This window comes from Solanum dulcamara, chromosome 5, assembly GCF_947179165.1.
Source record: "Solanum dulcamara chromosome 5, daSolDulc1.2, whole genome shotgun sequence".
NCBI classification, from domain to species: domain Eukaryota; kingdom Viridiplantae; phylum Streptophyta; class Magnoliopsida; order Solanales; family Solanaceae; genus Solanum; species Solanum dulcamara.
In genome coordinates this window covers 64,440,881-64,468,735 of record NC_077241.1, presented here as the reverse complement: position 1 = coordinate 64,468,735, position 27,855 = coordinate 64,440,881, and the positions used below count along the sequence as shown (strand labels likewise).

Genomic DNA, 27,855 nt, shown 5'->3' with positions numbered 1-27,855 from the left:
TAAAACAATTCCAATATGCTCTGTAAGGCGGAAACTTTTGTCACTTTTTATAACTATATTTCTTATTATGTATATATACTCCTAAGTCCTATCTAAAAACATTACCGGAGAAAGAAAAAGAGAAAAAACTAAAGGCAAAGATATAGAAAACAAATAAATACACTTACATCGTTTGAGACAAGCAAGTAAAATAAACTAATTTAATTAATTTTTAAATTATTAAAATCAAATCAAAATAAAAGAAACTATTCCTTCAAACGGGTAGAAAAAGACAACAATTCAAAAAAAAGAATGTCAAATCCTGAGATTTATCACATAAATTAATAATATGGCGTACTTCTAATACAAAAATCTCGAAATACCATCGAATAAATCAGAATGTATATAAATACATCATGCATTGGTGTAATTACATCATATTTTTAAACCTATCCACATTCGAGAGCAATTGTTAGACGGTGTGTACTGAACTTCGCTTTCAAAAGAAAAAAAAATTAAAAATGTATACAATTTGCTGGTTAAATTATTTCTTCAATTTTTTGAACAAAACCAATGTCAAATCAAATATTATCAATATTTTTAAAAAAGTAAAACCAAACTAAATAAAAAATCATTTTGAATCAGAACTCTGAACCCTCAACCCTACCCCCTACCTGCAAGTATCTTAGGGAAACTGTATCACTTGTCTCCACCTGAGCTAACCTAGTTTGTAAATATCAGAATAATTTTTGTGCCTGCCTTCCTTCCCATCCCTAAACTAACCAACCCATCCGAAGAATTAAAATTATTTTGCCTGCTGCTAAATGTAATTCAAAATATATCTGAAAGAAAAAGAGGAATAATAATGGGAACAAATACGAGTTCTGCCGCTGCAAATTCAAGCCATAGAAGTTGTCAAGGCCAACCAAAACCAACAAATGACTGACTAGGTCCAAAATAGTCCTTCACTGACATGAAGAACCCAAAAGTCCTCCATAGAAGAAATCCAACATAACATTGCGTGATGATGCTCATCCAATAGTTCATAAGCAAATAGTCTGAACGTTACTCCCTATATCGATTCTAATAGCCGAGCACAACAAATTATTCCAAGGCATCATAAATCACACACACAAAACGCACAAGTTATAAAGATCCAACACATATAGTCTAGACTCCGCTACATAGGAAAAGACTATCTGTATGGCCAAGCCATAGTCGCAGAATGGTGAAAACGTATTCTCAAATACGTATTCTCACATGTACTCCCTATCCCGAATCAGGAGATCCATCTCCATAGGAAACCAGACCTGCCTTCCCAGGGGGACTCGCCGAGGATGATACTGACTTACCTCTGCTGGCTTGCTTTGGTGATCGTGAGCCCCGAGATGACTTAGACTCTGATCGGCTTCTGCTCCGTGATGGTGATTTACGCCGTTCAGCTGATGGTGACCTGCGATATCTGTCCACAGGAGAACGACTTTGTATGGGGCTTCGACTATAACGGCGAGTACGGTAACGTACAGGGCTACGAGAGACACTGCGGCTTCGGCTTCTTCTGCCTCTGTATCTGCATATTGGCAGTACAGATTAGCATCCTGGACAGATAAATCTAACAAAAATAGCAGATAACAGAAATACCAGACCTTGGAGGCGTTCTTCCTCTAGGTGGACTCCTGTAACGCCTAGGTGATCTCCTGTATCTCGAATATCTTCCAAAAAGAAAAAGCCATTAATGAGAGAAAATTACTATTTTAATTTCCTGTACAAATTAGAAAGGCTTGATGTTCACCTGTCACTGTGACCATAACGGTATGGCCTAACAGGGGACCGATCAGGAGACCGGCTCCTGTATCTACGAACGTAAGAGTAACGCTCACTAAAGCCCCTTCCCCTCCTAATGCGCTTGGGAGATCCATCCACTGAAGCGCTTCTTGAAGAGCTCCTCGCTCGATCATACACCGGAGATCTTGCCCTACGACCTGCACTACCAGGACTTCTTGAATAGCTGCGTCGATTGTTCCTGCTAGGAGCCCTACCTGGACTTCGGCTTGGGCTTCGCCTAGAAGGAACCCTACCTGAGCTTCTGCTTACGCTCCGCCGAGAAGACTTAACAGGGCTTCTGCTAGGGCTCCTTCCAGAAGGCCTAAGCCTTGAAGGAACCCTACCCGAACTTCTGCTTGCACTCCTCCGCGAAGACCTAACAGGACTTCTGCTTGGGCTTCTTTGAGAAGGCCTAACAGGGCTTCCACTTGGACTCCTCCTATAAGATCTTACTGGTGTTCGACTTCTTGATTTCACTGATTTCCTTGATGAGGTTCTGGGTGGACTTGGGGTAAGTTTCCTTTTAGGAGATGCTGAGGGACTTCTGCTGCTCCTTCTACGTGAATGAGCTCTCACGGGAGGACTCACGCTGACACTTCCTCCCCTCTTGCCTCTCACTGGGCTTCTACTTATGCTTCTTGCAGGACTACCACTGCCACTCTTAACAATGCTGCTGCTCCTTCTCTGTGAGACGCGATGAGGACTTCCAGTGCGTCTTGGACTTCTGCTTACACTACGTCTGGATCTCACACTTGGGCTCCTGCTCACACTGCGCTTTGGGCTAACACTTTGACTTCTGCTTAAACTCCTCCGAGGACTAATGCTCATACTCCTACTCATTGCCCTTTTGGGACTTATGCTTCTGCTCCTGCTCAATGACTTCTAATAAATTCTGATTCTGAAAGAATCCGTAAGCATAAAGAATAACCGAGTAGCAATGAGAAATGAAGAATAAACCTAGATTTGCCAGGGTGATCATCCACCACATCAGGCTGCCTATCAACAGTTTTATCAGATCTATTTTCCACTTTGGTATTATTGCTTTGACGCTCTCCATTCTCCTTGGGAAATTCTACCTCCTCTCCTTCAAAAATGTCAGTTGCCTCTTTCTTGTGATGAAGAGAAACTGCCTCTCCCTCCTCAAGCGAAGGAGAATGATTTCCTTCTGCAAAATGCCCACAAACCAGTTAACCACAAGAAAGTTGCATCATATAGATTTTCAAAGAACCAAGAAGGTTGCAACATGACCAGTATAGATTGAATGTTACATGCATACTGTAAATGCAAAAACTTCAGTGAATTCCAGATTTTCAATACATAATTCCATCAACTAGAAAGTGTGTACAAGAAAAAAAAATTAGATGGAGATGAAGAATCAGATGTAGTACCATCAAGGAAAGAACTTTATGAAACCAGAAACGATATTATATAACTCCAAAGATCTTAGTAAACTTTAGAGAAAAGAGGATCAATACTTGACGGCAACAAGTGAAGGATAAGAAAGTACACCCAAAAACAGAGAGAAATGTAGAGCTCAAGAATTTATCCAATTTTCATGAAAAATCACTAAGTAGTGCAATAGAATTAGCTGGTGAATTGCCGATGGTGTATATAAAAGAGCTCGAACAACAGTGTCAATCACTCAAAAGATCAACTGCGGACTGCTCCCCTCCTGAATTAGAATTGTTCACTAATGTGAAAGAAATTCAAAGAATCCAGCTGCACATGCCTAACACAGAACATTGACTTGGAAAATATTCGAATAAGACTTGAGAAAATACAATAATTCTGGGGGAATCACGCAGTTAAGACTTATTATTTGAGTTAACCTTAGACTTGCTTGCTTGTGAGCATTTTTTAATACTACATATAAACCTTAACAATCAGTAGGAAAAATATTGTTCTTATTGTATAACTACACTACACAGACTATTCTACAGTTAATTGACAAACATTCTCGCCACTATGCATGACCTTTGCTGCAATTATACTGGGTGGAACCATCGTTTTAAAATGCAAGAGATTCAAAAGCATGCCAATTCAGGTTCTCATTCTCGCCACTATGCATGACCTTTGCTGCAATTACACTGGATGGAACCATCGTTTGAAAATGCAAGAGATTCAAAAGCATGCCAAATTCAGGTTCTCATCTTCTACGCCTCCCAAATGAAGAGAGTTTTCATGCAACCGAAAGAGTAAATTCTGATGCACATACAGAGATGAGAGACTCGAAATTGACTCCTGAAACCAGAGATGATCGAAGGAGCATGTCTACATAAAAGAGGGCATAGAGAACAGCAACTACAAGGTTCTTTGAAATACCTGTTTTCTTTTCCATACTTTTATGCTTTCCTTCGGAAGCTCGTCTTACACCATCGTCCTCTGAACTACTACCACGCCCAGTCTCACTTTCTGAAGGACTGCTGTTTGATGCTCTGGTAAAAGATTATAGGAAAGAAAAGAAGAAAAGAGTGTCAGACTCTTAAATTCCTCACATTTTTAAGAGATGGCACGAAATTATTATCGTCAGAGATAAAGCAAATATTCCAATTGCTGCCACCCATTACTGAACATATGGCATCTAAAATTATACAACTTAACAACGTATGGAACAAAAGATAGAATACTGAAGAGCAACCTTTTTGATTTGCGCTTAGATTTCTTATCACGCCTTTTGCGCCTTTTCTCACGTTGCTTCTCCTTTCTTTTAGAACGTCTATGCCTGTCTCTTTTAGATCTCTTCCTCTTCCTCCGTCTATCATCACTTGATGAGCTAATTTCAGAATCAGAAGATACATCCGATTCAGAATCACTTTCAGACTCAGAAGATTCAGTATCACTATCTGTAGAGCTCTCTGATTCTGATGTATAATATCTCCTCCTCTTTTTTCTTCTCTCTTTGGAGGATTTTTTGTGCTTCCCATTTTTCAATTTATTTAGCTTTCTCTTATCTGCACCAAGGAGAACTAAAATCAAATAAAGCCTCATAACTTGCAGACTTTTCAATTAACAAAAACTATAGGGAGAAACAACAGTAAAGGAGTGTTTCGAAACAAACTTCCAAGAGCAATGAAACTTCAGAAGTCTCACCATCAGGTAACTCGCCACAATTGATTATCTTCACAGTTACATCAGGTTTTCCCTCTTCATTTCCCACATTCTCAATCTTCTTAAGAACTTCAAGGCCATCAATAAGTTTCCCAAAGACAATGCATTTCCTGTCAAGAAAAAGTTTATGCAGCGATCTGCAAAATCAAGCTTCCAGCAAAGAAGGAAATTACAATCATCTACAAGAGGCACACACTTTTTTGAGAAATTATAACAAACCTGTCAAGATGATGGTCAGCCTGAAAGGAGATGGAAAATATAGAACCACGTGCATCACGATCAGCAATTGCCATAGATAGTAGACCTTGGGAATCATGTTTTATCTTCGGCGATTCATCTGAAATGTTCAATTAATTTCACTTGTTATAGAACCTGTCTTTTTTCTTTCAAACAATCGATTTAACAGAAAAGGGCCAAAAATTTCTGAACTGTTGCAAAAGGTCTAAATATACCCTTTCATCCACCTATTTTGCTAAAATACCCCTCTAGTTATATTTTTGGCTCACTTACGCCCTCTAAACTTACGTCAACGCTGAATTTTATGGAAGTTCATTTAAAATCCAAGGGGCATTTATTACTGGTCCAATTTTAAATTCTGAACCAATTATAAATAAATCCACTCACCCGGTTTTCCGACTTACCCAACCCAAGCTCTTACCAGATTTTGTTTTTTTCATTTATACTCTTCAAATTTATTTTTCACGGAAAAACTGGAAAAAAAAAATTTAATCAACCACAAGAGGTAAGACTGCCAAAAACCAGGATAATGCAAGCAGAACTCCGGAAGTTGATTTTTTAAGAGAAAAAATGCAAAACACTGACCTCTAAAGGCTGGCTTCTAATTTTTTTTATTGGTAGTTCAAAATTGGACCAATAATAAAATGCCACATGGATTTTTAATAGATGTTTTTCAAAATTCTGTGTCGAACAGTAGTCAAAGTGCACAAGTGAGCCAAAAATGTAACCAGAGGGGTACATTTAGCAAAATATGAGGATGAAGGGTATATTTAACCTTTTGTGATAATCTGTGGGCATTTGTGACCCTTTTCTGTTGATTTATTAGTTCAAGCTATCACATCAAAGTGATAAATCTAGAGGCCCTGCAAATATTGCACCTCCAAAAGGTGATGCTAGACACATTTCATTTATACAATTGGCAAACAACTAATTGCATCTAAGTAAGTGCAGTATACTATGAATTACAAGTGCAGTATACTATGAATTACAAACTAAGACCAACAAGATAATTTTAATTTGTTTAGTATGCCCTCTCACTAGCCATTATTCCAAAAGTAACATAACCTATACTACAATTGCTTGTAACATTGTGTATTTAGAAATGAAGGATCCATTACTGAATCTTTCCAAAAGATATTTCCTGTAGAAAGATCACCTAGACCTAGAGAATAGTCAGGTGTCAATATACAGCGAACATAAGATGTCTATATAGAGATAACGCAAGTATGTACCAATAAATTACAAACAGGCAATGCTTTCTACAATAAAAATTGCCAAGCTTTGCCAATCTGCATTTTTGCCCATGTGACAGTTTTTCTAGGCAATCATAACTAATCAGAAAAATTCTACCATGCAGCTACCGTTCTGATCTGATAACCAATTACCTCAGTTCTGCAGTAAAGTTATAATAGATTTCCCTGGGATTATTCTGAACAAAATGAACCACACAGAACAATCAAAACAAGGCTTAAATCTCTAGGAAAGAAAGCAAAGTGTAATTTAAATTTCAAATTCTCAAACTATAATAAAGTAGAAAACCAAAAACAATATCAACAAAAGCACAGGTAACATAGCCTTCATGTCCCCTACCATTATCTGAGAGGAACAATGTCCAATACCAATGGATTGAAGCTCCCAAGCAGCGTAGAATTAGATCAAAGTCAGCCCCAACCTTCACAGGCAATACAAAAGGAAACCCATTTTCTTTCAAGATAAATGATTTTTTGCTAAAAGGAATACACACACTGTTGTTTGCGTTTTGATTTACTATCCATTACATTCTAGTCCTCCCCAAAAAAATAGGGCAGTCATTCAGTACATGAGACAATCATCAAGCATTCATAAGATATGAGGCAAATTCCAAAATAAAGGTGGGAATAATAAAAAAGGTCTCACCTGGAAACTTTCCCCCATAGATGCTTTCCCCATAGTTCCCTGCAAAGAAGAAGGCACATTAACTCCAGAATTTTAACCAGGACCTATTGCAGTGTTCCCATTCAAGCTTGCAAAGTTTGACCGAGTCACGAAATACTTACATTTTAATATATGCATATGAGGAGCATTTTCAACTAAAGGTAACAGGATTTACAGTTAGCAAATTCAATATATAAAGCAACTCAAGCCTACCGCTTACACCAGCAGTTTGTTTTTCCATTCGTTGCTATTATTTTTCTTGAGGCTCTAGACTATACATATTAGCTTTCAAATTCATCCAAGTTTCCTCCACATTACCAAATGCTTATCCTCATAAATGTGACAGGAATGCCAGATATAAACTGCAGCCAATTAATGTCCTCAGCTGAGAGACCATTGAAAGGTGCAACCATGCATTACATCCCTTTTAATTGGTCTACAACAATGGCATTGACAAAACCAGACTACAATATGCCATTCTACTTATATTTCAGTGTCAGGTCATACCACAGGAAGAAGCTTATATAATTCGTTTCACTGGTTAACGTCGTACTTTTTACTAGGAAATAGATAAAAAAGATAACACACATAGATACTATCATCTACAACAAATTCTAATACCAACTGTGCAACATGATTCCTTCATAACATACAGATTCATACAAGGGGACGGGGCTCAAATGCCTGAATCTAGGCTTTCCTACATCCAAAGGAAGAGACATACTGGAAATTATGTGATGAACAATATATTGTGGAGGGGGGGGCAAAGAGGGAAAATGAAGAAGCATGTCATTCGCTCCAACTTAATAAGCTGCAAATCTAAAAACAGATGGAGTGTATAGTATGTGGAACAAGACAACAATATCACATCAATCAATCATTCAATTATGCCTCAATTCCAAATTCAGGTCATTTATTACAATGCTGATAATTTGGTCAAGGCAAATTAGAATTAGAAATTCTCTAAAACTAAAATTCTCGAAACCTAGTACTTAAATTCACATGGACATATGGGTCTCTGGACACACTAGACGTAAAGTAACAATACTCAAGTCTTAATCCCAACTAGTTAGTATATTCTATATAGATCCTTGATTTTATTATTTTCTGTTCAGCTAGGTCCTCATGGCCCTGAACTAAGATCTGATAGTTTCTAATTGTATCTATTCATATCACCGCACATTCATTTTACACCTACATTTCAATACTATTCATCCTTATGATAAATTAGAGATTAGGAGACCCAACGCTAACTCACATATAAATTGTAGGTATACAACCCTCCAAGCAAAACTTGTTAGGTAGTTGCTCCCTTCTGTATAATACTCTAGTAGCACTCCTATATCCCATCCAACCTATTCAAATTGTGTGTTGTATCATCTATCATTCTAAGCCAAAATATACGCATTCTCTTTGTCTGCATGCAGGTACCTCAATTTTGCTAATCTCATTTTACCTACAGTTTCCTTAATAGCACAAAAACATAAATGGTCAAAATAAAACCCATCAGTTGAGTATACACAAAACTTAATGTAGTATGTTGATCAAAGGCATACCATCTTGTCTCAGCAAGTCTCCAGCCTGAAATAGAGAAGGGAAAAAACAATTAGGTAACTATCAAAGTACATGAACGATGAGTCTTACAATATGCTGAAGCTTGTTAATACAGAGGACAAATAACTTAGTTAGCACAACCTCAAAACTACATCACAAGAAATGCAGTGTGACCATCAGCCCTGCATCCTACAGCATAAACAAGGATGTCTGACTAAAAGGAAACACCGCTTCTTAACTGTGCTCAACCACAAAGCTAAGAACTGTGCAATGGAGCACTTCTTTTAAGGGAACAGTGCAATGGAGCATATTCAAACTACATGTCAATAAAACCAGCATACACAGAGCCTATAAACATACCTGAGCCACGGATCCCTTGACGATACGATGGAAAAAGGTTCCTTTATAATGCAACGGTTTTCCTGTCTTAGAGCTGACTCCTTTCTCCCCTGAAAAATAACAATCTCTTCCTATGTCAGTTAAGAATACCACAGCACTTAACATGGAGATGGATAAAGCATCCAAGAAAAGGAAGAAGACAAAGATCAGTTCCCACTAGATGACTAGTCATGTTACTGAATTATCTATAACATAAGGAACTAATGACCATGGCACCTTAAACCGAAAGCCAACAGCAACCAGCCAATGCCCCAGCGAAGGAACTTGTAAAGGTGACCTGAACCACTTCTCTACCCAAAAAAAAAAGCTAAGGAGATAACTTAAGACTGAGCTGACAAACTTCCATGAAGAAAGTGAACATCTAGGCAATTTTATCAACCTGTCACCCGCACTGCGAGTAATTCTTTATCCATAGACTGTTTACATTTTTTTGACGTGGAGTTACTAGTTAGCTTACAAAATATTTTGCAACAAGTTAATTATCATCCTCTTTTTTGCCTTTTTTGATGAAGTGTTGTAATTATCCTTCTTCTCATGGGTAGTTACTTTTACATGGGTAAGCATCATATAAGAAAGTATTTTAGCACAATTAAGAGAAAATTCAAAGACAGCAAGAAAGTTGAGTGATTTTCACTAAGTTATGTGATGGTTATGTAACATTTTGGCACCAAAAAAGAAATACAACTCTGGATCTTTCAAAAAGAGAGAACTAAGAATTACTCAAAGTGAGTCCCCGTTCTATCTGTCTGATTGAGTTTATCACTCATAATTTCCACATTTGGGAGAACAATTTTGTAGCAATGAGCCCCAAAGTCATGTTATGAAACCACAATAAGGTCTGAATGCAGGTCAGAAGAATGTTAAAGAGAAGAATTCAGCAGAACAAGGGCAGGATAAAAGGTCACAGGATAGAATGTAACTAGAAAACCAATCTAAAAAGCTTAGAATAATATATGATATATGAGCAGCACTCTTATATTTGTCACCTGTACACAATGCACGAAAGTTCTCTGCTGTTTTTGGAGCAACGTCGGTGAAAAGCTGCAAATAAGAGAACTCAAGGGGAGTAAACTGTAAGTATCTCGTTATGTGAGTTCAAATACGTATATTTAGGATAACAAAGCTAGCTAGTGGATAGCTTGATACCTCAAAAATCATTCTTTCAACTGGGTCGCCATCGATAGAAACATCAAGGAACACCTGTTGTTTCTTCTTACTCATGTTTATGTTACTTGTTGCTTCACAAACTCAGGCTAGCAGGTATATCTTCAAATAAGAAAAGAGGGTAGTAAGAGGAAGAACTATAAAGAAGGTTGCAATTCTACTTTAACTATGAAAGGAAAAATATAAGGGAAAGTCATGTTCAAGGAGGAGATTGTATAGCTGGTGCAAACTTGTTCACTTCGGAATTGACTACACAGTGTTGTATTCAAATGAAATTCATTTACTTGACCAAAAAAAAAAAAGAACAAAGAAGTAGGCTGGCAGTTATATCTTGTGAAACTAAAATCAGCTTCGCCTAATAACAACAAATTAAAGATAATATCCAGCAACATATGGCTAATTTCAACAAAGCACACATCCTCTACCAAAACATATGCTTGAAGTTAATCACAACACACAATCATCAGATAAAGGTTGGTCAAAAAGTGACAAGAGAAAAAAAAAACTAAGTCCAACACAAGATTTACAAAGATATAGAATAACATAGAGCTCCCAAACATCAAAAAGTAACCTCTTATGAATCTTCATTGCAAAACCAACAATCCTTTAAAAGGGTATAGATAGCAATACCAACAAGAAAAGAATAACTGTGCTAATGCAGCATATCTTGACTAACCCCACCATTATGTACACACTGCAAAACTGCACAACCTAAAGGTTATACTCAGCTAAATTCAAGTCCATCTAACAACACATAATTAACACAAAGGGAAAACTTAGTACGTAACACCAATTGCAAAAGAGGACAGTGGAAATAAAGCCAATTGGTCCCAAATATTATTTATAATCTTGGAAACACAAAATTCCCCCAAAGACGCTAAGAACAAGTGCAAAGCCCAAGAAAGAAGAGCACGGAGAATGGATCCACTTCAATAGACTAGAAACCATCTTACCTATGGTACATGACAGACTCGGGTACATTTACACATCTAGTAAAGAGCCAGAGCTTGGATTGTTGAAGTTTTTACTATTCTTCAAATGATTTGTGAGTAAAAGTAGATGAGAAACTCCCCCAACCCTTTCAAAAAGAAAAACTCAAAAACTTGAAAAAAATATTGAGCAAGAAAATTTCAATCATTTTAGCTAGTTATTTTTTAATATAATTTCAACGACCTGCAAACAGAAACCACTACCTGTCATTAATTTCAAGACAAATGAAGAGTTCAGTACCTAAAACCCTACTGTTGTACCTAATTTCAGCTAACATCACACAATTAACTAAAAAAACAATCAACTGCATACAGCACTTGGAAAAAAAACTATATACAGCACAAAATTCACTAAACAGAGAGAAAGTAAGAAAAAATGGTGAGAAAAAAGCGATAAAAATCTCAAAATTGAGCAGAAAAAAAGAGAGAAGCGAGAGATGGGTACCTGAAAACTAGGCATCAAGAAGATGAAAGTGCTTTGAGTGAAATGTAAGGACGAGAGCGGCGATATATCTATGAAGCTTTTTAGGGTTTTCTATCTTCTCCGAATTCAGTACTCTGAAGACTTATAAATCTCTATAGAGAAGGGAAAAAAAAGATCGAAAGATGCGACAATTTCTAGAATTCTATTAGGGGCATAATTGTCAATATAACACTGAAGTAGTACATCACATGTGAAGTAGGAATGCTCTCAGGGGTCGTTTGGCACGGGAGTTACTAAGCATTTACCCACCCTATATGATACCGATAGGATATTAATATAACGATAAAGTATCATAGAGGATTAAGCTCAATCATATATGATATCAATATGGTATCAATATACCGACAGAGTATCACAAAGAATATGTTTTCTACTAATTTAGAGTTTAATAAATAAGATTGTGATTTTAATAATTTTTTCTTAATTATTTTATTTTTATTTCGTGAAAAAAAGAACCCAATCATATAGGATATCAATATACCGACGGAGTATCACGGATAATTAAGTTCAATCTTATATGATATCAATATGGTATCAATATACCGATTGAGTATCACAGAGTATAATTTCATAGCAGTGATGATGACGTCATGTGCGAATAAAAATGGAGAAAGTGGAGTAAGAGGGTAAATAATTTAGGTTATGAGTCTAGGTGTAAATAGTTTATGTTGTATTCAATTTGGGTAAATAGTTTCACAATTGGATCTATTTTGTATAATTTTTCCTTATTTTTTTATCAATTATTTGGTTCATTGCTTCCCACCTAATCTTATATTTGAATTAAAACTCTACAAAAAAACTTCTTTCCAATTATGTCATTGAATTATTATGAGATTTTCTATTTTATGTAATTGAGTCAAGATAAATAAATGTCGGATTAGATTATTATTTTTTGTGGTCTTCTAACTAGATAGGAGAAGAACATTTTTGTTGCCTTGCTATTTTCTCACTTGAATTATTTGAGGGTAAATAATTGTCATTTTAATAAATTGATCACTCACAAAACATCAATTTTTAATTTAAAAAAGATAGATCATCTACTTTTAAAATCAAAAAAACGGTAAAGGATTGTAAAATCGAATAAACAATCTACGTTTACACCTAAAAATTGCAAGTTGTAGTTTTAATATGTATGAAACTTTATAAAATATTCAAAATACAAATATATATATATATTGTCACGACCCAACCCCGTAGGCCGTGACTGGTGCCCGAATTGAGCACCCAAACGTATCCTTATCCCAAATTAGTCTATTTTTTTTTCTTTTCGAATAAACAAATGTAGTGATTAGTAGAAATTGCTAAATATATCATAAAAGTAGATATACGCACGAGAGTTGAAAGGTTGTCACAAAACACACAAAAATCCAAACCATATATACAAAACCCACAACATAACTCTGTCTACAGACCTCTACAGATGATAGCATAGTCATATGACGGGACAAGGCCCCGTCGTACCCCTGACCAACATATCCAAATATACAGAGATAAAGTCAGTACCAAAATACAAGCTCCGAACAAGAGAGCACTGTCAACGACGCAGCAAATATCCTAAACAGGTGGATCAGCAAATCGAACTTCGGTACCTGCGGGCATGTAACGCAGCCCCCCCGAAGAAAGGGGGTCAGTACGAAAAATGTACCGAATATGTAAAGTATGAATTGTAATAAATAAAATCATAATCTGAATAGTATGTACAGAAAATAAAATAAATATTCAGAATTTCAAAATACTTTTCATAATCTCAAATCATATATGCAAATACATATGCCGTATCCGGCCCCATTTTATGGGACTCGGTGAACAAAACGAGGTCGCCCTCCTGTCATTGGCGCCACAGCACATCATAACATCAGAGTAGGGAATATCTCCGTAACAAATCATATCATATCAGATGGCCATATCAAATCATATCATATCACAAACATATATGTACATGGCACAGCATAACTCCGTGGCATAACATTTACCACCCCATGTACATGTCATACCTGCCCCCTCACGTCGGGACACGGCGAACAATGCAGAGAAATACGCACGAAAACATATCCTGGCCCAGGCTCAGTGAAAGAAGCATTGAGGCATCCACGAGTGGAGTAGTGAGAAACTAAATGCAATTTAAATTACAAAACATTTATACAGACTCGATGGCATAATTTCGATAACAAACCGTAAAAGGAAACTTGAATAATAATAATAGTATAAGTACTTCCAATATCACAATAGTCTACGTAAAAATAGTATTTTCCGAATCATCTCCGTACTTCTAAATATATAATGGGAATTAACGGAATAATTATTTATATAATATTAGGAAGCATAGCAAAGAGTTTCTTTCAAATTCTACCTACCGTAATTCAAACGGAATAACGAAGAAAAATTCGGAATAGTGGGGCCCACCTCGGTCAAATGAGGTGGCGTATACAAATCACGTGCGTTAGACTTCATAACATTATTTAGAAGAGTTTCAAGGTATTCGGAATTCATTTGTGCAAAATCTAGAAGTTTAGACAATTTTTTTCAAAATTATTCATAATTACCTAATTCAATTCTATTGAATAGAAAAGGGAAATTTTCGAGCGTCGATTTCGAAGAGTAGATTGATCCCCGAGGTTCGTATTCACTCCTATTACATCTAGGACATGCCAAGAGAAGAAAATGTAAAGCTTTACATACCTTTTTGACGTTTTACGGTTGTCCAAATTCAATTTCCGTTTCCTCCAAAATCTACAATTGGTCACATTTACCAATTACTATTCATAAGACTTTAAGAACTCAATTTTTCCAATACTTGTCTACAAAAATTTCGGCAGCATCTCCCCTATATATATGACAACCCCGAGATTACAACTCGGCCACAATATCAACAACCAAGCCAACATCAACACCAATTCCATCAATAATCAACTTAAACACACCATAACATAAATTGATGTAATTTTCCAATTAGTGCAACAACTTTCAACCAAACTTTGCATTTCCAAATAAATATGAATATTTCATGTTCATAATTAATTTCAACTCATTCCAACATAGGTGAAAAATATTCCAAGTAAACTATTCAATATTCATCAATTCCATATTTCACCCAAAAATTCCATAAATGCAACAAAACTATTATAATTCATTTTCTTCTTTCAACTTCATAATCAAATTCATTTCCTTCTTTCAACTTCATAATCAACAACAAGAATCCATACTTTTAATAACTTACCTCCATATTCTTATAATATCATACTAAAATTACATAATTCCTACAACCCATTTTAATACCAACTTACACCATATAAACTTCATTTATATCCCAAAAATCATAACAACAACTAACAAATTATACAAACTTATTTTTTTTTTCCATTTCATCACCTAACCCATATTTCCAACTTCAATTAATTTCATCCAACTTCCATTTTCAACATCAAATATTTATCATACTACTATTCAAATACTACACCAAAAATACTACACAAAAATTCAAGTCTTCTTGCCAACAATCTTACATACACATAACTTATTCATATGTCCAAATCCAACCATATAACTTCCATATTTCCATGGATTCTACACATCTCTACTTACTACAACATAAACAAACTTCATAACACAAAGAAATTGGATTAATTCTTACCTTTTCCTTCCAACTTCTTCACTTTACCAAAGCTTCAAATCAACCAAACAAGCCTCCTATCTTCCAAAAAAACTACACCATGTTGTAGAGCACCCTTGACTTAGTAGGAATACTAGAAAATTATAATTTTTGGGATGAAATTTGAAGGGGTAATTTTTTGGTCTTCTTGTCCGATTTTCTCTCTTGATTTCTCTTCTTTCCTTTGCTCTTCTTCTTTCTCAAATTGTGTAGAGAATTCTAGGATTTTATGACTAAGGCTCCCATGTGAAATTTCCATTTTGCCCCTCACCTTTCCTAATATTTCCAAGTTGAAATTCCACCTTTGCCCTTAACCTTTTATAGTATTTCCACATGTGAAATTCCAATTTTATCCCTAACCTTTTATGGTATTTCCACATGTGAAATTCCAATTTTACCCCTAACCTTTTATGGTATTTCCACATGAGTAATTCCAATTTTGTCCTTAATCTTTTATGGTATTTCCAAATGAGAAATTTCAATTTTTACCCTTAATAAATTTCCAATATTTCCACATTTCAATTTAGTCATAAGAATTTTGTATCCAACAAGGTCAACCATAGCCTTGCCCTTGACTTATTACCATTATCCCCAAATTGTCCTAATGTGAAAAATACGGGTCATAACATATATATATATATATATATATATCAACAAATAAGACATTCAATTAAAATCAGAAATGTAATATGGTAATATATTTGCACCATATTTGCTTTTCCAATTAGTAAATGTTAAACAACTCATATTTAAAATATTGTATTGATTTGTATTTGATTTATTTAGCAACAAACAACTCTCTCTAAATAATAAATTTTTATAAGCTAATTTTTTAAATAAATTTACTAGTACAAATATAAAACATAAAGTAAATTCGCTTGGATATTTTAATTGGGACTTGTACCGATTGGATATGTTTATCATTTTAAATTTGAACTACTTAAATATTTTTTTCCACATGACACATGTAATTATTCAATTTGTCACTTCATCATGTCACCGTGAATGTATTACATATATTTTATTTTAATAGGTGACTGTCAAAAAGGTGTTCAAATGATTCAAATTCGAAATGGTAATGGTGTTCAATAGGCATAAAGATGGGTTGACGTGTCTAAGTGAGTTATGCAGACAACCTTGTGTAGCCGCATATGAATTAAGCAGAAAATTAATTATATTGGGATTAATTATGTTAGTATTATTTTTTTATTATTATTTTAGTTTACATTTAAATCGAAGTAAAATAAATCTAAGCGGTCACGACATCTTGTTGATGTTGATTGAGATGGAGTTTAGTTGGCTGAATTCATATCAATTTGATATATTAAAAAGGGAGAAGGGGCCTAAAATGTCCTTCAACTATTTGAATTAGTATAAAATTACCCTCCGTCCACCTTTTAGCTATCAAATATCTCTGACATCAACCTTTTGGCTCAAAAATACTCTTATTTCTAATGACCCACACTCGTTAGGTGGATGAGAGGGCAATATTATACCAAATCTCATAATTTAAAGGTATTGTAAGCCTTTATACGTCACAATAATTTAAAATTACTTAATATATGAGCTCATATAGTAAAATCACTTTCCCCCTCCTTCACTTCGTGTCTCTTCCACTTTTTTTTCTTGGAATCTTGTCCACCATTTTATATTAACTTTGTTTTAAACTTATAACAAAATAAGGAAGAAAAAAAGTAGAAAGTAATGAGGACATTCATATAGATATAATTAATTTAATAAAAGGTAATTTAATAGCATTTTTTTTGTGTGTGTACCCAAAATTTTAAATAAACGAATAAAAAATAATCTATTCTCCTATACCACCCCTATCCCACCATGATAATACTATAAATCAAAAGAATATGAACATATAGGTTCATTTCAAGTTTGAGTCTCTCTATCCTAATTAAGAATAAGAGATTAAAAAAAGAATATAAATATGAAATGAACAGGACAATTGGATAGTTAATAGAAAATTTTATGTTAATTTAAAATAATAATCTTTTTTTAAATGTACATTTAGATGCGGATTTTAGATGGATCCCCAGTTATGAATTGAGTTATAATAAATTGGATATTAATCTAAAATAGGCCAATAGAGAGATATCATGAAATATCAGGTCAAAATATGAATTATATATGATTTTTGTTATTTATTTGAGAAAGATTTAAATTTGGACTAATCATATTAGTTTCATGATTTTACTCTTGGAGAAGTGTTAAAAATAGGGGCAAATATGAGTCAAAAGATTAATATCGAGGGTATTTTTGAGCCAAAAAGTTGACGTTAGGGGTATTTGGGGGCCAAAAGGTGGATAGAGGATACATTTGTACCAATTCGAATAGTTGAGGGCATTTTAGACCTTCTCCATATTAAAAATAGTATACATTGCACAAGTTTTAAGAAAACATGTTTTGGCTATTTAAGTCCTATATAAATAGTCCTCACATTTATCGTATTGAAACAATTTGTTTGGAAAATGTAATTGATTAGCTTTTCATTCTTCACTGAGTATTGAATCCCTGATTTTCCTCTGAAATGAATTTTCTTATAAAAGGAAACGACGTGTCTCGTGCATTTAATATTTTTGAAATAAATCATTCAATTTAATTTTTTTTGAGACACTTGTTCTCATGCGATTAATTCTTGAGAGCGGTCTGAGCTTTCAAGATGTCATCAAAGATTCTTTGGCTTCCTTCTTTGTTTTCTTTCATTCTTTAAAGTCTTATGAATTGAACATAAAATCTTAATAGGATCTTTTTGTTTCATCTTCTTCTTCTTTTCTTAAGGTAATCATTTGTCTCTCGAGCTTCTTTGGGTATCGATTCCTTCAAAGAATTTCTTTTACGATCGCTATAAATATCTTCTAACCTTGATCATACTTTTCATCATTCTAGTTTTTATTATAGTTTTTGGGAAAAATAGAGAAGTTATGATCTTTATGTCTTGTCTTTCTTTTATTTCATGGCCAAACTTTTTACTCATGCTCGATTTTTTCTGTAGCTCTATCTCATTCTTATCACTGCCTCTTTTATTCTCTTTACTAATTGTAAGGATCACCGACAATGAGAAGGTATAATCAAAAGTAGAAGTCGAGGATGAAATTAATGATGCCATATAATCACCTCAATCTCGATCTTGACAGTTTTGAGACCGATGTTCATTTTCTATTGTGATCTTAATCTGAAAATTCTCAATGTGGATGAAATTATCAGACATGAATATTTTTGATTTTTTTTCTAATTCTATAAATTTGTTTACTCTAACTGTATGGTATTTCTTATATCTAGAAAAGTTTTACTTTCTCAATGCATAAATGGTGCATTTTTTTGTTGTCTTTTGTGGGTGGTACCTTTGAAGTATCTCAGATGTATCTTTTAAGTGAGAGGATATGTTTTTTATTCATACATTACTCCTTAAAATTTTATGTGTTGCGAACATATTTTTATATTTCGATCACTGTATCAAGTTCGATCGCCTTCATTGTACCTTTTGAAGTTGGACACCAATGATGACATTATCTAGTGGCTTTTAAATGTAAATTTACCGAAGTAGTCACATTTGTCAACCAACATTACTTTTAAACGTTTGAGAGTTTATAGAAGATTTTCATAGGTTACACTTCGTATTTTAGGAATAATTCATGTATTAAATATTAGGTATAGTGTATTATATGAACACCATCAACTTTATGGATAAAATAATATTTTTAATAAACTTTTAGTTATGTCCTTCTCATCTTAGGTTCAAATTTTTGGGTGATTTTGGGGTCCATGCTACAAGTATAGCAATATGAATGTCTATAAACTTATTTACTTCTGAAAATTTGATAGATAGAAAATATTCTAAAGCTTGCAAAAGGAAAAAATAAAATATTGTGGATTTGTGACACATTGTTCAATATTTGAGATGTGAAAAAAATAATTAGAGTTCGATGATGAATATTTTGCTAATTAAACATATAGATAATGAATAAGGACGAAAAATGAGGGCTTGTACATATGTTGTGGCAGGCATTGATACGAGTATCAATGTTATAAAAAAAATTATTACTATGAAATGACTATGTAATCTGAGAATATCAAAGCATATAGACACTAGCTACAAATTGTTGACCTGGTTGCTTTATGTATGTTCATGTCTCCTCATTGAACCCATATATTTTTATAGTTAAGGTGAATAGATGTCATACTTGGTAATTGATAGAAATGGGATGCACTATCACCCATATTATGTTGATATTATGTTATGCACGTGCATTGGCGTGAGATCAAATATGAGTAAGGATCACGTAGAGATTGTCTATTACGGGGATGATTTAAGTTTATGATAGTGCGGTAAAATTATTTTGTAACACTCCGTACTATTCTAGCTCAGATCAAGTTCGAGGATCAAGAGAAAATTTGAGAAAAAGTAAGAAAAGTGGATTGACCATTATCCACAAGTGGTACCTACGATCCGTAGGAGTACCTATGAGTCGTAGGTGGCCATTCGTTAGTCACCCCAACATTTGATCAATCTCAGAAGTTCAGTCCAGTGGCCTACGAGTGAGAACTTACGACCCGTAGAAGTTTCTACAAACCGTAGGTGGGACTCATAGAGTCCACCCACACTAAGGAAAATTTTAGAGTTTTAGGTTGTTTCCCACGAGCCATAGTTACGAGCCGTAACAAGTCCTACAACCTATAGGAATCTATCGTAGACTTTAGTGTCACATTCCAATAGCTACTAAAATGTGCACAAAATGTTATATTCCGGATTTTTACTTCTTGGACTATTCGTGAGCTAACGGATATAAATTCAAGGACTTTTAATTTTGAATTTTAAAATGACATGATTTGTTGTAAATGACTAGTTATATGGATAATTTATGTGAAGTAAAAGACATCTCAAGAAGTACCCTTGAGCTAAATCAAAATAGAAGCCATCAAATATTTTTTTTCTTAAAGTCACGTTTTGGGTAATCTGACTTCGGGAGGCCATAACCCCTTTATAATTTGGTAATTTGGGAAAACCCTCAAAATGAAAGTTGTAGAAAATGGAAATATCTTTCCAACCATAGGTCGTGAGTCTGGAGGTGATATCGGAATAAGGATATATGCATATTTTATGACAGATGGATCAAGCTGGATAGTAGATTCGGCCCAACCCAATTCTAACTTGGGTCAGGCCCAATAACCACATCCTTAAGGGATTTGTTTAAGCTTCTATCTTCATCCTCAAATAAGAAAACATCTAGAAATTTCCAGAGAGAGAGAGAGGAAGTTCTTGAGAGAAAATACCAAATCTGACCAAAATTCGAGTTCCGAAATCCGAAGCTCATGAAGAAAAAATTGTTGTACATCGCGTTGGCTTCAATTTGAGCTAGATATCAGCTAATAAGGAGAAGATTTTATGTGTTTGCTGCACACATGAGGTAATATTAAAGTCCCTTTTTCATTGTTAACAAGTTTAGTTAGAGTTTTAACGGATTAGAATGGAGAAAATAGCGTTATAAATTAGTTTGGTGATTTGTTGAGATTTATGGGTTAAAGGGTTGTTTTAGATAGCTTAAATGGATGGAATTAGCTTAGTGATAATGTATAATAATGGTTGATATTGCTTTGATGTTGTTGATGAGTTGTTATTCTTGAATTTGGAGGAAAAAGGTGTATGAAGATTGTGAGGGTTCAAATCCATTTTTGGGATTATGTAGCTGGTAGTAATTCTGGAATATCTCATTGTGTAGACCTTTGATTTTAGATATTAAACATGTTTTGGAAAGCTAATACACGTACCTACAACTCTTATGTTTATGTTGTAGTCTATATATGCTGTTATTATGTCGAAAAAAGGGAATGAATAATGAGACAAATTCTGTCCAGATTCTGGATTGAAAATTCCCTCATGTATAGCTGTTAGTGTTTTGATGATATCTTTTTGTAAAAAATGTGTTTTGAATTGATTTCTTTTGGGTTTAAAACTTAAGACATATATCTAAAAGTTTCATGAAGGTCATTAAGTCCAGTTTTACCGTTTTCAATTTCAAAATGTCGCCACAACTTGAGGTACTCGGTTTTTCCGAACTTACTGTTTTGGGTAACATAATTCGGGTGGCAACATTCTAGGCTTATTGTCAATAATAAATTTTGTTTTATGTCAATATTTTGGATTGTTGATATTACTTGATAATTATATGACTGATTTGAAAGTGGAAAAAGTGAGCGGTATAGGGGAGGTGTTGTCCAAATTTTTTTAGAAATAACCTACTAACGGTAGAGTACGTTTTATTCATGTCTATAGCTTAACCATAGTGCTTAACATTTTAATATAGGTTGAGAAAATATTGGGCAAAATATTCGTATAAACGCTAAAGGTATGTAAAGCTAACCTTTCTTTCTTTTGGCATGATCTTATAAAACAAATGGACGACGAATGTATAGAATTCCAACGAAGCTCTTATTCTTAGATATACTAGGATGGCGAATGTTCTCAATTTTTAGAATTTATATCGATATGTCTTGATTCATATGTATGATTCCAGCCATCCAAGTTGGTATAAGTCGTATTAGTATAGATCATACTTCTGTATAATTCATATTTGGAATAATTTATAAGGTCAATCGGAGGTTACTTGAAATAAATATTGTCTTGATTTTCAAATGATGGTTCATTTGAATTATTCTATTGAGTCTCAAATGATGATTTAAATGCATATGGTTACTCATTACTCTACTCGTGCATGCCTTAATGTATCTTTCACCGAGTCCCAGGCCGGGTATGTATTCGTGCACAGTTTTACTATATTATTCACCGAGTCCCTCACTAGAGGGTCGGGTACGATATATATATATATATGATGATATGATATGATGACATGGTGATATGATGATGGTGCCGAGACCCATGATGGGCTGAATATGATATACATATATATGACAGATTCACCGAGTCCATAATGGGATGAATATGATATATGATATGATCATGCGTGATTTTATTTTATAAGGCACAGGTACAGTGATTTCTTAATTATCGGTATTATACTTGTCTCCTGATTGCCTATTTCAAATGTGAACTCTTTTATGGTATTTTATATTTTATATACTCAATACATATGTCGTACTGACCCCCTCTCTTCGGGGGGCTGCGTTTCATGCCCGTAGGTACAAATATTAATTTCGGGGATACGCCAACTTAGAATTTCCACTCAGCTATTTTGGAAGTGCTCTATTGTCCCGGAGCCTAGAATTTCGATATAGATATTTTGATATATATATTTATTTATCCATGGGTATGGCGGGGTCCTGTCCCGTCATATGTTACTATTGATATTCTTAGAGGTCTGTAGACATATATGTGGGTGGTATATAGATGTTATCAAACTGTACTAGTATGATATATATTTTGGAACGTTCCTATTCATAGTGGCAGCCTAGTCGGCTTGCATATATATATATATTTTTTGGAATGTGATGTGTAGTGGAAGCCTTATCGGCTTACGTACCACCTTACCTTTGATGTTATAACTCCTCAGGAGACAGGTCACATAAATATGGGACAGTTTTGATATGACATCCTGTTTCCTTAAGTTCCATATCATGTTTAGTTGTGAATTGGTTATAGACAACAAATATGTGTACGGGTGTCCAGTTCGGGCACCAGTCACGGCCTACGGGGTTGGGTCGTAACAGTTTCTACGAGTGGGTCTTACGATCTGTAGAAGGATGTACAAGCCGTGGGAGATGGTCCATAGCCCCACCCTCAAAGAAGCCTCAATACTCCACCTACGAGTTAGTAGGGCGACACGTCCTAAGGTCTACGACCTATAGAAATATGGTCGTAGACCCAATAGTGCAATTCCAGAATGTCCAATTTTTGGACCATAGTAGGAGTTCCTACGGTCCGTAAGAAGGCACCCGTAGACGGCTTAGTCTGTTTTAATGAGAGTTATTCCAATCATTTTTTCACATTTTCCAAACTTAACCCAAGCTGTTTTGAGACTAATTTAGTTCCTTATCACTACCCAACATGGTTTTTCTCTCATTAGCACTTAAAACCTTTAAGGGCAAGAATTGGAGAGAAGGAAAAGAGTTAGGGTTCAAGAGTTTCAAGCCAAGTCTTTGATTTTCGCATAGATAATCTTTCTTCAAGATATGTAAGTCTATCATAACATTGGACTAAGTTGGTTATCGTGTCCTACATCATCATACAATCAAGTTAAGCTTTGAGTTTGAGTTCCAATAAAGTGAATTCTTGAGTATTTATAATATTCCCTATTGAATTTTAGTACATATATTTGATTATACTTTGATGAGTTAAGTCTTTGAGATTTTGCATTCACATGAACCTTAGTTGAGTTTTGCATTTAATATTTTATACATTGTTTAAGTAAAGAATGATTATTTACATCATTTAATCAAGAAAGAGTTTGAGCATGAGTTAAGATAAAGTCTCTTAATATCTTTTTTGAGCATGAGTATTTTATGTATAAATGAGTTGAGTTTTATTACATTTAACATCTATTTTTGAAATCGAGTTAGAAGTTAAAATATGCTTTTAAAGTGCATTATTGAAATGAGATTTTTACATATCTTAAAGAAAAGAGATCAGTTAAGCAAAATTATGTTTCAACTAAGTCCAAAAGAGACTAAAAAGGCTAAATTGAGTAAGTACACTCACTTCATACATGAACAGAGTAAAATTATTTTAGGAGTAATTCGAGCACCGATTTGGGTATGACTCTAGATAACTCCAACCCCATAACATACATCGCCAGTGTAGATAGGATCGTACTGTTCATTTGGGCAACTCCTTATAGTCAAAAGAGGATTTTTCATATGGATCCATAATTTAGTTATTGTCCTATATCTTAGCAAGGTATGAGATGCTCTAGCAACATGAGCAAAATGTTGTATCATCACGAGGCTCATAGTGATGATTGTCGGTTAGAGAAACTCCCTAAAAAGTAAAGTATTGTATTTTAATATATTGAGTTGCATTTACTATCACATATTTTTTAAAGCATTGTTTTACTATATTGAATACTTTATTGAATTAAGTTATTTTCAAAGTTAAGTTCCTTGATTTGAGCATTTGAGTAAGTTTCCTTTCAACTATTTCAAGTACCGTATATTTCATGTACTGACGTCATTTGGTGTAACATCTTTTTATGATGCAGACACAGTTGATAGAAATACTCAACAGGAGCACCATTGAAGATCAACTTTCTACTTAGCTTTGGTGAGACGTCTTCGCATTCAGAGGCGCTCTTAAGTCTTATTTCACTCTTTTCATTTCAGTCATTTATTCATCAATTTGAGGTAGTCATGAACCTGTCTCGGTACCCATTTCAGAGTCAGTCTTAGAGGCTTCATAGACTAGTCAGACAGTATTCAGTTTATTCATTTGAGTTATTTTAAACATTGAGTTATATTTCACTATATATATGATTGCATATTGAGACTTATTTATGATAATTTAAGAAACACACTATTATGCCCATATGAGCACTTTTACGAGTTAAAGTCTTCCGCTTAGTGGGTCAGCCAGACCAATGGTTCGCTTAGGAACCAGCCGTAGTTTTTGAGTGGCGGTCACGCCTAGAGTGTAGACTCGGAGCGTGACATGTTCGAACGGGCGTGTGAAGACCGTCTGTGCTAGTACATGGACCTCATGAGTTCTCCATGATTCACGAACTCCCGAAGATTTGTTAAGAGTATTGTGTATATACTATTGAGAGACTACTTGCGTTTGAGGCATATCATCTCGTTGCATTACATAGTATTAATTGCATCCTCCATTATTAATAATTACTAATTTCTAAAAATGTGTGTTGCACGTTTGTTCTTTACTATTTTATAAAATTTGTACTTAATTGTCTTTATGTTAATAGCTATTTATTGCACAAGTAGTTGTAAAATATCACGCCTTTTTTGTTTAAAATTTGTACTTGATGGCTTTTTGTTTTTATGCGCAAGTAAATGTATAATATCACGCCTTTTCTATAAATTTCAAATAGTATCCCTAAAACAAAATGCTGAAAAAGAAAGAAAAGCAAGTAAACAAAAATACGAAAAAAAACTATAAAAATAAAATCTTGAAGATACTAAGAGCCTGTTTGGATGGGCTTTAAGTTGGTCAAAACCAACTTAAAGCCCCTTTTTAGCTTTTGGACGTGTTTGTCTAATGCTAACTTTAAGCCATAAAGTTCTTAAAGTCAGTCAAAAATGGAAAAGTTAGGATTTCTAACTTTTTTTTCTAAGTGCTTAAAGCCATTTTGTTTGACCATGGAAATTACTTTTATATCCCTTATATTTTAACTAAATTCTCAAACTACCTTTTTTATTCTTTTAACCCTAAAATTCAAACACTTATTTTCAACATAAGCACTTTTATCCAAACACTCAACTGCTTATTTATAAAAATAACTTTCAGCACTTCAAAGTTCTAAAAATACTTCATACATAAAAGTTACTTTTTTTAAGCCCATCCAAACGGGCTCTAAAGCATTATTGAGAAAAGAAACCGTCAACTTTTATATAGGTCATTCTCGGTGATTTTTACGCTTTCTTTCTATATATTTAATAATTATAAATTAGTGTATTTTATTATTTGATGCAACTCTTTAATGGTTAATAGAGAAACAAGTTTCAGTTATATGGAAGATCAAATGCGAAAAGTTTGATATCATAAATAATAGTTATATATCTTTAGGTTGCAATAAAGTTAGGAGGTGAAAATACATTCTATCATTCACCATTAATATTATAGTATTTCAGAATCTTGTTTAAGTTTATTACTTTAAGCAAGTATATTACTCTTAAGCTATAAAGAGTTACGTGGTATACTATATTTTTGGCTGTGCTATTGTAATGACCTTGAGGGTGATTTTCAAAAATCTGTACAAAACACGCATGAACAGTAACACGCATGAACAATAACTTTTTGGGCAAAAAATGTCCCTTTCTTCACATTTCAATATTTTTCATCATTTGTTTGAGTTTTTGAACTCCTTGAGGTGATTTGAGAAGAGTTTTTTAAGGCAAAGTGTTGGGTAAGTGATTTTTGACCTAAAACCTTCCCTTTTCATTAAGTTTTTGATGATTTTAACCCCTAAAGTTTAGTTTCAAACCCCAAAAATCTTTGTTTCTTGCCTAATTCGAATTCAAGGAAAATTGTGATTTCTAACTCGTTTTGAGCTCTATTTTTATGGTTTTTTCAACCATGAGTTCCTTATTACAAGTAGAATGTGATTGTCTAATAAATTTCCAGATTTGACATTTTTTGAAAATAATTAATTTTTGGACCATTTTACTCCCGGTTCCTAAACCTATCAATATGGATGTCATTAGACTCCTTGTGATGTGTATGTTTTATTATTGATAGTGGGTTGTCAGTCCGGGCATTAAATTTGAGAGTTGCTTATTCGATGGAGGTGTTCGAGTGCGGTTTCGGCAATTGAGGTAGGTTTGACTATCCTTCTTTGAGATTGAGATGTGGTAATTAGTCATTCATATGTTATTGACTTTGGGATAAGGTCGTCGTATGTGTTGAGAATGTTATATATATATATATATTGTGATGCCCGTGTGGGGCTTATTTATTAATGTATTGCCATGTGGGGGGTTTATTTGTATTACATAGCCCGTGTGGAGGCCTTATTTGTTATCTTATTTGCTTTGAGAGCATGTGATTCATGATTTGCCTAAGAGAGAGGCTTGAGTATATTATTTGACTTGTGATGCTCGCCTGAGAGGTTGAGTTGGGGGTTTTGAGAATGCTTGAGTATTAAAATATTGTTGAGAAAGGAATGAATATTCCTATTACTATTTATTGAGGGTGAATATCATGTGTAGGTTAAGTTTTGAGAACTTTGAACCTTCTACCACATGTGAGTTGAATATTACTTTTATGTCATATGTGTTTTGATACATTCATCCTCATTCATCATAGAAGTTGAGAAATATGGAAATTCTTTTTGAGAAAGAAAATGAAATACCTTTAAACCTTTGTATCTTGAGTCCTTGTCCGAGGCAGTATTACGGTAGGGTAGTGGATGCATTGTGATCCCTTGGCCACGAGGAGGTGTCAAGGATAATGAGATATTGTGATTGAGATATATGGTCAGCGAGACCCCCATGGGTTCTGTTTAGTAGCACAGCTCGGCAGGTGTATACGACAGGCTGTTCGACAGTCTTGATTCTACCGTACCACCACATCATTGCATCATCATATTGCATTGCATTGCATTGATATCTGTGCTGCTTGAATTATCTGATTAATTGTGATTATGAGCTATTATTATGGGTCTACTTTACTCGCGCCACTATATATATATACACCGACGACACCGATGCCAAAGTGGGACTTTTCTGTATGTAGGTGGAAGCGTTTCTTAGTTTATTTCATAGGTTTGATTAATTCCTTGCGTTGACACAAAAACAACCCTGATGAACTACGAGCTACTTTAATACCCAAAAAATATTTGAGAGACCCAAGGTCTTTCATTTTGAAACAATCACTCAAATAGGATTTGAAAGTTGCAAGTGCAGTGGAATCATTCCCAAAAATA

The 27,855-nt window shown here is 34.3% G+C and overlaps 1 protein-coding gene and 1 long non-coding RNA gene across 5 annotated transcripts; both read right to left on the bottom strand.

The window, feature by feature from the left end:
* Positions 1 to 855: 855 nt before the first annotated feature.
* On the bottom strand, positions 856 to 11,753 carry LOC129889344 (peptidyl-prolyl cis-trans isomerase CYP95). Of its 3 annotated transcripts, none has more exons than XM_055964606.1 (14): positions 11,614 to 11,753; positions 10,162 to 10,281; positions 10,002 to 10,056; positions 8,977 to 9,065; positions 8,619 to 8,643; positions 7,045 to 7,083; positions 5,131 to 5,248; positions 4,894 to 5,021; positions 4,442 to 4,754; positions 4,126 to 4,238; positions 2,761 to 2,968; positions 1,772 to 2,665; positions 1,626 to 1,691; positions 856 to 1,549 (listed from the first exon to the last, which is right to left on the bottom strand). In XM_055964606.1, exons 2-14 carry the CDS (start codon positions 10,234 to 10,236, stop codon positions 1,249 to 1,251), a joined length of 2,424 nt encoding a protein of 807 aa, XP_055820581.1. In that variant the 5' UTR covers positions 10,237 to 10,281; positions 11,614 to 11,753; the 3' UTR covers positions 856 to 1,248. The 3 variants fall into 3 exon arrangements, with proteins under 3 accessions (XP_055820581.1, XP_055820580.1, XP_055820582.1); XM_055964605.1 differs by having other exon boundaries at positions 1,772 to 2,671; positions 11,614 to 11,752; XM_055964607.1 differs by lacking the exons at positions 7,045 to 7,083; positions 8,619 to 8,643; positions 8,977 to 9,065; ... (1 more) ...; positions 10,162 to 10,281; positions 11,614 to 11,753 and adding an exon at positions 6,739 to 6,820 and having other exon boundaries at positions 1,772 to 2,671.
* Positions 11,754 to 12,940: 1,187 nt separating this feature from the next.
* Positions 12,941 to 15,761, bottom strand: LOC129889342 (uncharacterized). Of its 2 annotated transcripts, none has more exons than XR_008766886.1 (2): positions 14,332 to 15,761; positions 12,941 to 13,762 (listed from the first exon to the last, which is right to left on the bottom strand). It is a non-coding gene; the product is annotated as an uncharacterized LOC129889342 (long non-coding RNA). The 2 variants fall into 2 exon arrangements; XR_008766887.1 differs by having other exon boundaries at positions 12,941 to 13,241.
* Positions 15,762 to 27,855: the final 12,094 nt, after the last annotated feature.

Bases quoted from the DNA above. Each gene is read 5' to 3' on its own strand.
- LOC129889344 (XM_055964605.1), bottom strand. From the start codon at position 10,236: ATGAGTAAGAAGAAACAACAGGTGTTCCTTGATGTTTCTATCGATGGC. The intron at 2,672-2,760 runs GTTTATTCTTCA...GTCATTGAGCAG, and splicing joins GATCACCCTGGCAAATCTAG to GAGCAGAAGCATAAGTCCCA. The intron at 1,692-1,771 runs GTGAACATCAAG...TCTTTTTGGAAG, and splicing joins CGTTATGGTCACAGTGACAG to ATATTCGAGATACAGGAGAT.